Source organism: Otolemur garnettii, unplaced genomic scaffold (genome assembly GCF_000181295.1).
Source record: "Otolemur garnettii isolate 467f Iridium unplaced genomic scaffold, OtoGar3 scaffold00019, whole genome shotgun sequence".
Lineage (NCBI taxonomy): Eukaryota > Metazoa > Chordata > Mammalia > Primates > Galagidae > Otolemur > Otolemur garnettii.
Genome location: NW_003852414.1, coordinates 14538275 through 14550063, shown reverse-complemented (window position 1 = coordinate 14550063; position 11789 = coordinate 14538275). Strand labels below are relative to the sequence as shown.

General features: G+C 36.3%; 1 protein-coding gene across 1 annotated transcript in view; it reads left to right on the top strand.

Annotated features, from left to right (window-relative positions):
- Nucleotides 1-277: 277 nt before the first annotated feature.
- MALRD1 (MAM and LDL receptor class A domain containing 1) overlaps nt 278-11789 on the top strand; it is a 514668-nt gene continuing 503156 nt past the window's right edge. Inside the window, exon 1 of the mRNA XM_012803304.1 lies at nt 278-476. Within this exon, the coding sequence (XP_012658758.1) occupies nt 278-476 (199 nt within the window). The remainder of the gene's footprint in view (nt 477-11789) is intronic.

Genomic DNA, 11789 nt, shown 5'->3' with positions numbered 1-11789 from the left:
GGAAAGTGTGTAAATATGGTATACCTAGGGCAATAATCATCCATGGTTAGCTAGATACAGAACTGGTGCAATTACTCAAGTTAAACATTTTCTAAAGACACTCCTCTGAAAGAGTAAATTAATTGGGAGCCATTTGTTAGAGTCAAGGATAGTTACCGATAGTATCTAGTTACAAAAAGCAAATCTGGAAAAAATAAAAAAGAATAGAGAAAAGAATGCTTTCCATGATGGGCTTACCTGGGACTTCTGCCTGATCGCTGATAGACAATCCCAAGTAATGCTCTTCTTCCCAGCCAGAATGTTGACATTCTCGATGAATGAAGCTTTTTGTTTTGTTTGGATTGCCTGTATTTTCATTACTCCACTGAGCCAGCAAGGGACAGAAGGCTTTCACTGTGACAATGGGATCTCTTTGCCTCCTGACAGTGTGTGTGACTTCACAGATCAGTGTGGGGACAACAGTGATGAAGAGCAATGTAAGTGGCGTTCTCCTTCTCCAATTTCCATTCCCTGTGCATCTTCAAACCCGGGCCTCTGAGCAGCCTGGGAGAGCCTGTACCTGGCCCAGTACAGGTTTTATTTTATATGCCTTTGTGCATGTCAGAAATGAAAATATATTGTTTTCTACAGAGATGGGGCTATACCTAGAAATTGTTAAATCACTACGATTTTAACCAGGTGGAATGCATTTTATGTCATCTTTTACCCATGATAAAGGAATGATAAGATGTATACTTTCAATGTTTTATATTGATGAAGGAAAGCACAAAAGAAGCTCACTAATGCACCTGGAAAATGCTATGAGGAAAGTTAGGAGCTTACATGTGAATTTAATGTGGAAATATTTGAAATGAATTCTAGATTGGATGGGTAGGTTTTATTTTCATTTACATACTACCGTGGAATTACAATTGAATATGGAATACAACTCTGGCTGGTGTCCTTTGATTCCAAGGCAGAGGAAAAAGTATAAGCTTCTAAAAAACACAAAACCTAGATCCTAGAAGAATCTAGGACCCATCTTATATAATCTTGAACCTTCATTTTATTATAAAAGTTCCTAAACTCTCACAGGTGGAAAGAATGCCCCATTGCTTAGAAGAATAACATCAATAAACAGGAAATGGTTTACCAACGGAATACATGGGTAATGACATGTATTTCTGTGGTTTTGATTGCAGTATGAAATCCTAATGAAATACTGCCTTTCAGCAAAGGAGACCAATGTCATTCTTACTCACAATCATCTGTCATGAAGCACATTTTTACAAAATTACCATGGTCTCATTGTTGGTTCATAGTAGCTATTGAAGTGAATAATTGTCAAGAGGCATGAATTCTATTATCGTAGGTTACTTAATTCAAACATATGTTGTCTATTTTTTATTCAGTTAGTGTTTAGATTCTTCATTTTCATCTGTGAAAATAAGGTTCTACGTATTTAATTTTGCTTTCGTTTGCCTCTCATTTGCATACTTAGTTATTGCATTAAAGCAGGAAAAAACGATTATGGAAAAGTTTCTTCTCCATAGAATGGAACAGGTTAATGATTTTTCACCCATAGTTTGAGATCGTGATCATGCTGGTAACTATTTAGTGCAAAGCACAGCACAGGGTAAGGATTCATTTGTATTTGTCCAGTTTCCCCAGAGAGGCCAACTCGCGGTATGTTGCCCTCTGTCCTGTCTGCCTGGGGAAGCCCTAACTGCTCATTGGAGAGCAGCAAAGAGGAACCCCTCCTTGGTTTGACAAGAAGTGTGAAATCGTTTCTATTATGAATTTCTACGAAGCTTCCTTTAGCACTCTTGCTGTGATAACATGCATGGTCCTACTTCATGGAAAAGGTTAATGTGAGGAAGGAGAAAGCAGCTGACTGGGAAAGGTCTTGGCTGCATGAAAAATTCTAATAGCTCACAGCCTGAGAGGGAAGCGGGGCCGCAGAGCTGTTGAACAAACAGATTTCATTTTAAATGTTACACAGGGAGGTCACCTTTTAGCTTTTTCGCTTTTCATTTTCATTTCTGAGAAGTTTCCACTTTGGCATTTTATTTAAAAGGTGGGTGAGGACTTGTAGATAAAAATTGAGAAGCCCTTTAAAAGGATGAGTTTCTTTCGTATACCACACTTGGGGGAAAGTGTTGTAAAGAAATAGTAATGGCCACGCAATTTCACTCCTGCTAAACTCACAGATTAGATTTTTTTTTTAAATCTACCTTTATAGTGATATTACAATAGCCACATTTTGAAAAAGAAATCAATTTATCCCTCTTTAACATCCAAATGGGGTGACTTTTCTGAATAATATTGGCACAGTTGACGTTAAATTTCAGATGCAGTTGCTGCTATTCATAGGTTTTTGAAAATACATTTTTATTTTACATAATGGACATCTTTTTTAAAATACATAAACCTGTTGTTTTAACTGAGTGATTTGTTTAAAGAAATTTGGTAGAAAAACAGAATCCTCAAAATGGAATGAGTTCTTTTTATATATGACATTAAGCACTTCATAGATAGTGAACAAGAAAGATAATTTGTAGGTGCAACAACTGTTTGGGTCCTGAGTTGACAAGAATTCCTCTATATTAAAATTTATTGACAATTCAGGGGTCCTCAAACTTTTTAAACAGGGGGCCAGTTCACTGTCCCTCAGACCTTTGGAGGGCTGGACTGTGGGCCCTGGGATGAGTCAGCTGCTAAGCAGACAGGCAGGGGCGTCAAAAAGACCCGGGGGTCTGGATAAATGTCCTAGGCAGGCTGCATGTGGCCCGTGGGCCATAGTTTGAGGATGCCTGATTGACATCCTTAGCTAGGGAAATGGGTGTTATGGTACTGGTTTATATATGTGTGTGTTCAATCATACCCAGGAGTTGAATTGTCTGCTTTTATGCTGACCGAGATTGACTGGTCTTTGTCATTCTCTTTTCTTGTTTTTATTTTTGTTTTTTATTGATAATATTTTTAATTGACAAATTATAATTGTATAAAATTAGGGGATGCACAGTGAAATTATGACATATACACACACAGTGCTGAATGATTAAATCAAATCAGCATAACCATGACCTCACTTACTTAGCATTTCGGGGGGAGGAGACATTTGAAGTTTACTCTTAGTTATTTTAAAATATACTATATGTTATTATTAACTATAGTCACCTTCCTGTGTGATAGATCTCAAAACTTCTTGCTCTTGTCTATCTGAAACTTTGTAGTCTTTGATCAATAACTTATTATTTTCCTCCATCTCCAGCCTCTGGTAATCATCATTCTCCTCTTTGCTTCTATGAGTCCAACTATTTTAGATTCCATTGAACTTCAGATAAGTGAGATTTTGTGTATTTTGTCTTTCGGTGCCTGGCTTATTTCACTTAGAATAATGTCCTCCAGGTTCATTTATGTTGTCACAAATAACCAGTTTCCTTATTTAAGGCTGAACAAAATGTGTCTGCTGTGTCTATCTACCACATTTTCTTTATTTATATATTGATGGGGACTTAGGTTGGTTTGATATCTTTGTTCTTGTGAATAACACTGCAATGAACATGGGAGTGCAGATAGCTCTTTTACATAATTATTTAAATTCCTTTGGCTATACATATGCCCAGAAGTATGATTGCTGGATCCTAGGTATTTCAAATTTTAGCTTCTTTAGACACATCTGTATTATTTTCCATATGGCTATACTAATTTATATTCATATCAACAATGTATAAGAGTTCCCTTATCTCTGAATCCTGTCAACACTGGTTATCATTCAACTTTTTAATAAGAGGCATTCTAACAGATGTGAGGTGATATCCCACTGTGCTTTTAATTTGCATTTTTATAATGCAAATAATTGTGATGCTACTACTGACATGGAGCATTCTTTCATGTACCTGTTGTTCATTTGTATGTCTTTTGGGAAATATCCGTTCAGATCCTTTCCCTATTTTGTAATCAGTTAATTGTTTTCTTGCTATTAAGTTGTCTGAGTTTTTCATATATTTTAGATATTAACCCATTTTGAAATGTATGGTTTGTAAATATTTTCTCTCATTCTGTGGGATATCTCTTCCTTTCCTTAATTGTTTCCTTTACTGTGCAGAAGTTTTTTAGTTTGGTTTCATAGTATTTGTCCAACTTTGCTTTTGTGGCCTATGTTTTTGGGGTTATAGTAAAAAAAAATTGTCTAGACCGATGTTATGCCCTATATTTGCTTATACAGGTAGTAGTTTTACAGTTTTAAGAGCATTATTCTAAATTCTTTGTTAGTTATTTTATAGATTTCCATTTCTTTAGGGTCTACAATTATAGCTTAATTAGTTTCTTCTGGAGGTGTTATATTTCCCTGATTTTTCATAATCCTTGTGTCCTTGTTCGTGCTTGCACATTTGAGGAATCTGTACTGGTTTTTGAAGGTATTCTACAGTTGTGGTAGACCTTTACTATTTTCAGTAGCTTGAGATTTGGAAAGCCAGCTGGCAAACAGACCCCAGATAGGCAGACTTTGGTGTCAAGTTCTTCGGTTTGGCTAGGCTGCTGCCTTTGCTGAGGATGAATGGAACCGCTGGCTGTGCTCCATGGTCTGTAACGACCACAGGATGGGCTCTTCTGTCAGACAAAGCTGTTTACTGGGTTCTCCATTCCCTCTAATAGAGCAGGGTTGCAGATTGTCTTCCTTGGATGAGTGGTACTGTTGTTTGGATTCTGTAATTGGACAGGGCTGTGTGTTGGAGTACAATGCTACCTGAGGTCTCTGGGGTAACTTCATAACTGCTGAGCTAGGCAGGGCCAGAAACTGTGCTCCACAGATACACACACATGTAGACTTGCCTCTCACCCTAGGATACCATTAATCACAGCACTGAGGCTTTGTGGAGTCACTGCTTAGGTTTTGAATTTGGATAGGGTCAGATTTCCCCTTGTTCAGATGATTGCTGACCTGCACTTGCCTATCTGCCTGGGGAAGGCTTAAGGAGAGCAACAGGGCTTGGTTAGGTTGTTATTAGGCTGTTGGACTTGGGCAAAGCCAGGTCCTTTTTCTGTGGATAATTATGTACTTGAAATGCCTCCAGTCCTCAGGAAGGTTTAAGGGGAACACAGGAGCTGGGTGGGGAAGCTGACTAAGGTCTTCAGCCTGTTAGACCTGTGAACTGTGCTTCCTACAGAGCAGTACAGTTGGCTAGGCTCTTTCTCATGGCACCTTCATTGGTTGGAATGGAAGGCAACCACCAAGATAACACTGGTTGCTGTGAACCCTACCCTAATTCTTTGTTTCTAACTTACCTCATAGGGTTTTATACTGCTGATGCCTCCAGTGTTTCCCATGGGGTGAGACAGGCATGGACCTCCTATGCAGAGTCTCAGAATGGTGGGAAAGGTGAATGTCTCCCTCTAACTCTCTTTCCCCACCTTGGAAACTGTAAGCCCAGGGGGAATCTTCTGTGCTTAGCACTGTGCCAGCTCAGGGGAGGGGCAGTGCAGTGAGAGAGAAACAATTTCTCTTACCCTTCAAATTCAGCTTTTCTGTTTTGCAGTTGAAGACACAAACTCGGCCTCACTCACAAGTTCTGGGATATTCACAAAGGTATTATTTGTCTGTGGATAGTTATTAATTAGATTTCTATGAGGGAAAGTGGAGACAGAGAATTCCCATTTTATCATCTTGCTGATCTCTTTCCTTCTTTTATCTTTACTTGTTTTTTCTCTTTATTACCAGCCATCATACTTTACATAATAATAGCCTAGCTTCTCTTTCAGCAATTGCTCAAATCTATTTGATGGATAAAGACTTTACTTTGCTTTATTTTACTTAATAAAGATAGTAGTATTATTTTTGTTGCTACCATGTGTCTCTAAATCAGCCAGAAGATTATAAAATGCATTATAAATCCATTTATACATAAATACATCTCATGCCATAGATCTGTATCAGTGATTGTTAATTAATTAAAATTCCAGAAAACCTGAGGTGATGACTTTTGCATACCTGAAATTAGTATTGAAATTCGGTATTACAGACATTTACTTTTAGAGCCAAATTTACTATCATTTGAAGGAGAAATATATGTAATATCTAGTTAATCTGACATTTTTCTTCCTTACCATTTGTCATGTGCAGAAACTTTTCTATTCATTCTAGTAGTGTTATATGGAATAGGCATCTATTTTTATACTTCTCATTTGATAGGATAAAGTTTAAGGTTTTGCCTAATTTCTTTTGCATTTTTGAATTTAGAAACAACAATTATTTTTTTCAAAATGTACTTTCTTCATAGAAATCCAAATTTTTATGTAGAATGTGTGGAAATTACCATAGAAGTACATTTTCAAATTCTGAGAGGAGATAAGAGCTTAACTAGATGCTATCATACAAACATTATTTCTTCAATAGGATAGCCTAAAAGTCAACTACTTTTAAAGTAATTAGTTCCTTCATTGAAGTACTTGAAGCTATAACATTAATAGAGTGAAACGTAAGATTTCATGTGCAATGTTTATCTTCCTACTACATTGGACACAGCATGTTTTTTGTGTAGTACCATGAAACAATGAATAAATCCTATTGATTATAGCAACCTGCCTTAGTCAGTTCAGGGTACCATAACAAATATGATAGATTGGGTTGATTAAACAGATACTTATTTCTCATAATTTTTAATGCTGGAAAGGCAATCAGGTTCAATGTCTGGTGGGGCCCCCTTTAGGTTTGCAGATAGCTCCCTTCTTACTGAGTTCCCCCATGACAGGGAGAGGATTTCTCCTGTGTCTCCTCTTAGAAGGGCTCTAATCTCATCATGAGGGCTCCACCGTCGTGACTTACTAACCTCCTGAAGCCCCACCTCCAAATTTTGTCACATTGAGGATTAGGGCTTCAATGTACGAATTTGGTGGCGGGGTAGGGGTGAGGAGTGCAAACATTCAGTCTCTAGCACAACAGAATTATATTTGTAGAAATTGAATAATAAATATGTTATGCCTATCTGAAGGAAATTAGGAAAGAATTATAGATGTACAGGAAAAAAAGACAATGACAAGACCGTACTTCTCAGTGGGCTACTTCCCTAGTGAAAATAAGTATATTTGCATGGAATCAATTTGCATGTTCATTACATTCTAGGGTAAAATCTAATCAGGATAAGTTTTGAAACATAATAAAGGGTCTTGTGAGTTTATCTAGAAAAATGAGAGATAGTAGCTAGAAAGGAGAAGAAGAAAAAAAGGAAGAAATTTCATTAATAGGTTTATAATAGTATACTATGAAACTACCCTAACGTTATGAAAGTTTGTAATTAGAAAAGATGACTGTTATGCATATTAAGTATATTGGTGATATTAATAATGGTGACATTTCACATTAGTTGGAAAAACACAGTAGCTAATAATATTAGCTGATATGTTTACAGCACTTTCTTCATGCAAAGCGTGGGTAAGCGGTTCCATCCAGCATCTTATTTAAACTTAACCAAACACAAAGATGGTAGGAATGGTTCTACACATCATTGATCCCATTTTACACCTTGGGAAATGAAGCTTACATTAGGTAAAGTAAAATGCCAGAGCACATGGAATTATTCCATGGAGGAGCTGGAATTCACAACCAAGTCTGTCTGATTTTATCACTTTCAAACCATCATATAATCCCATATTTATTATATAAAGCAAGTGAATACGAGCCAATTTCATTATATTTCTTAATGCTCCATGTATCAAAAAATTCTGAAATTATCTTTAACACTTTATCATGTTAAATGTAAATAATGAAGCCTTTGACTTTTTGCCCTTGACAGTTTTGAAAAGTCAAGAAGTTTCTCTTATTTGATGCATAAGAAGTTCTCAAAATTTGTTTCTTGAATATTTAGGTTGATTAAATATAGGGATGGGGAAGGCCTTTTTTAATGTTCAGTGAAAGAAGAAAATAAAAATCAACAGTAAATGATAATAAACAAAAGTTGCAGTATATCAAAAGCATCACAAAGAGAGAAATGTTTGTAAGATATCTAGTTCTTTTCCATGTCAATAAATCAAAGGAAAAATGTATTATCTCATAGAAACATGGGTGAAATTCCCAAATGACAACTAACCACATGTGATGAAGTGATGAAACCCCAATTTAAAACAAAAAGCTTCCAATAATTTCTAATGAAGTATAAATGGGCTTTCTTTATTGGCCTTATAAAGTCAACCTTAATTCCTTAACGCAGTCTGGACATCTCTGGAAATGCTATTCCAGCCAGAGCCTTGGTCATGTTAGGCCCACAACCAACCTGGCCATATGGAATTCTGCCTCAGTTTCTCACAAGTATGCCTGCACAAAGCCTTTTCACTGCTCTCTCTTAAACAGCTTTTTTTGGCCAGAGGCATATAGGTGTTTCACCTATAGTCATTGCAGTCTCATAAAATGTACAGGCAGAATGTGATGCCATTGCAGTTGGTAAATAGTGTAGCAAAGTGGGATCCTATGGGGGAGAGGAGAGGAGAAACCGGAGGAAGAGAGAACTGATAGAAGATGGGCTCTGTATGCCCATCTAGAAGGGCATTGTGTGAGGAAAGGAAAGACCTCTATGTAGCATCACATGCTGTCTGATAAGATGCTTGGTTTCTGGTGATACAACTAACTTGTAAGTTTGTTTTAGACATCTCAGGGATACCTGTACTCTTACCATATTCTACAAATAGGCTGGACAGTGATTTTTTCAGAGATGGGCTGGAGTTTTATTTTGGCCTCATGTTATGTGTTCTTTATCACAATTCCAACAAAAAAAGCCTCGTAACTACTAGGGCAAACTTGATGTGATCATGTATCATGGTGAAATTTTAAGCCAAAAACCACACAAAAACCTCCAATCCTGCCTCTTTGAAATGATACCATTCTTCCAGAGCTACAGACAGTTTCTCTAGTATTATAAGGAGGTCAAGAAAAAGTTAAATATCAGCTCCATTAGGGCAGGCGATTTACCTGGCTGTCCTATTTCTAGAAGACTGATGGGCAGTTAAGAGTTGGCTGCACTGTTTCCTTTCACCATGGAATGGGATGAAACCACCCAGGGTTGCAGTGCAGTCTGCTCCTGTTTTTGGCTCAGGTTTGCGAACTGGTATCACCCAAGAAAAATATTCAGTTTGTGAGCTCCCATTGAAGATTTAAAAGACATCTGGCAACACCAAATGGTGGATTGTTGCTTCCCCAAGCCAAATATCTTCTGAAGCCTCTATCTGTAGGTAGATAGAATGCCTGCCATGCTTATCATCCCAGGCACCTGTTACATTTACAACGATGTAAACATCATTTCTACCTGTGCATGGGACCTATTACCTTAGCTAGGAATCCTGAGATAAGTCTTGCATTCTGTTGTAAAAGTTATCAAATTTAGGAAGGCAAGGATCCTGAACCACAGCTTTTAAATAAGTGTCCATCAAAGGAATAAGAATTGAATATAATGTTTTCTACTACCCAGAAATGATGGTGATTTTTTTAGTAGGCAATTCCTGAAATGCTTGATTGAATATGGAAGAGACGTTGTACTTATTTTCAGGTAACTGAAAACCTATTTAGGAAAATTACAGGAGTTCATTTATTCATGAATTAGTTAATGGAAAATTTGTCCATGCAAGGGATATAATTTTCTATTCAGGGCCCTAGATTCATTCTTACTGAAACTACTGAAAAGCCATTAGAACATCTGGCCGGGTTACTACCCTGGAATACAGAATTATTTGTATACAGCTATGCAACATTTATAATACTTGAGTGAATACAGCTGTCAAGTGAAGTGAATGCTATACCTTGTTAAAATTTCTATGGAAATCAGCAGACACTTAAAACACTGGTGACCTCATTCGAAGGTTACTAATCCTAAGATTGCCAAGCAGTCTTTCAGTGATGTTTACTTTTGAAAATTATCAATTTTTTTTTACATTTAATTGTAATATTTTGGATTCATTTCATTCTTCTCAGGAAACTGCCATTCATTTTTATATTAATTAAGAGTAAGGGAGATCGTGATCTACATATTCAGTGCAATCCCAATCAAAACCCCAATGTTGTTTCTTGCAGAAAAAGTAAAATCCATCCTAAAATTCATGTAGAATCTCAAAGGACCTCAAGTAGCCAAAACATTCTGGAAAAAGAACCAAGTTAGAGGTTTTACATATTTTCTTTTAAATAAAACTTATTTAAAAGCTGTAGTAATTTAAAAAGTGTGGCATTGGCATAAAGACAGACATATAAGACTATGAAATAGAATAGAGAGCCTAGAAATAAATCCTCAAACATGTGGTCAAGTGAATCTTGAGAAGAGTGTCAGTGGGGAAGGGACATTCTCCCCATGCAAAAAGAATGAAGTTGGACTTTTTCTTAGACCAAATACAAAAAGGTAACTAAATGTGAAGGCTGAAACTATCTTAGAAAACATAGGGTGAATATTTCATGATATTGACATGGCAATGATTTCTTTGATATACCAACATAATAAACAACAAAAGAAAAAATAGATCAATTGGACTTTGTTAAAATGAAAAACTTATATTCATGAAAGGACACTATTGCCAGTGTGAAAAGGCAATCCATGGAATGATAGAGAATACTTTCATATCGTATGTCTGATAAGGTATTGAAATGCAGAATATAAAAATAACTATAACTTAATAAGGAAAACAAATGACCTGATTAAAAAAATGGATAATGGCCTTGGATGAACTCCTCTCTGAAAAAAAAGACATATGTCCGATAAACACAAGAAAATATACTCAGTATCACTTATCCTTAGGGAAATGCAAATCACCACAGTAGGATACCATGGCTATTATATAAAGAATGAACAAAAAATCTACTAGAAAACAACACGGTGGTGAAGATGTAGAGAAATTGGAACACTTGGACTTGGAGGTAGGAATGTAAATTATTGTAACCACTTTGGTAATTCCTCAAAAAATTAGAATTACTATATGATACAACAGTTCCACTTCTTGGTATATATCAAAAGAAATAAAACCAGGGAATTAAACAGGTATGTGTACAACCATGTTCACAGAAGCATTATTCCCAATAACTCAAAGCTGAAAGCCACTTACATGTCTGTTGACAGATGAATGGATAAACAAAATGATTGTGTGTGTGTGTGTGTGCACGCGCGCACTGTGCACCAGCCTCCAAAAGGAAGGAAATTCTGGTACATACTACAACATGGATTGACCTTGATGACAATATGTGAAGTGAAATAAGCAAGTCATAAAAGGACAAATGCTACGTATTTCCTCTTACGGGAGTTACGTGGAATAGATAAAGCCACAGAGACAGAAAAAGGAATGGTGGTCTCCAGGAGTTGAGAAAGTTTAGTTTTGCAGTATGCAGTGAGTTCTGGAGATGTGTGATATGATGACTGCATAACAATGTGAATATACTAAATACCATAGAACTATATACACTTGAAAAGGGTAAATTGTAATGGTAAATTTTACTACTGTGTAAAAAAAGGACAGAACTTATTGTGATGGAAAGAACATAGCTGTAACTCATGGAAACTGTAGTAAGCAGGGAGATGTGCATTATTAATATGGACTCAGGCAGAATTAGTGTCATACGAACAATTTGCTTTTAATGCTTTCTACCTTACTACTCTCCTTTCTAGATTTTTCCTTTTACATCATGTCCTATCTTCTAAGAACACTGCGTTGTAGCACTGTACTCAAGCCACACTTTTATGAGTTAATACTGAATTCTGGGTTAATTGCATTTCTTCACTGTTATCATAAAGAAAACTTTATTCTATTCCTTCCTTTTTTTTTTTTTTTTTTTTTTTTTTTTT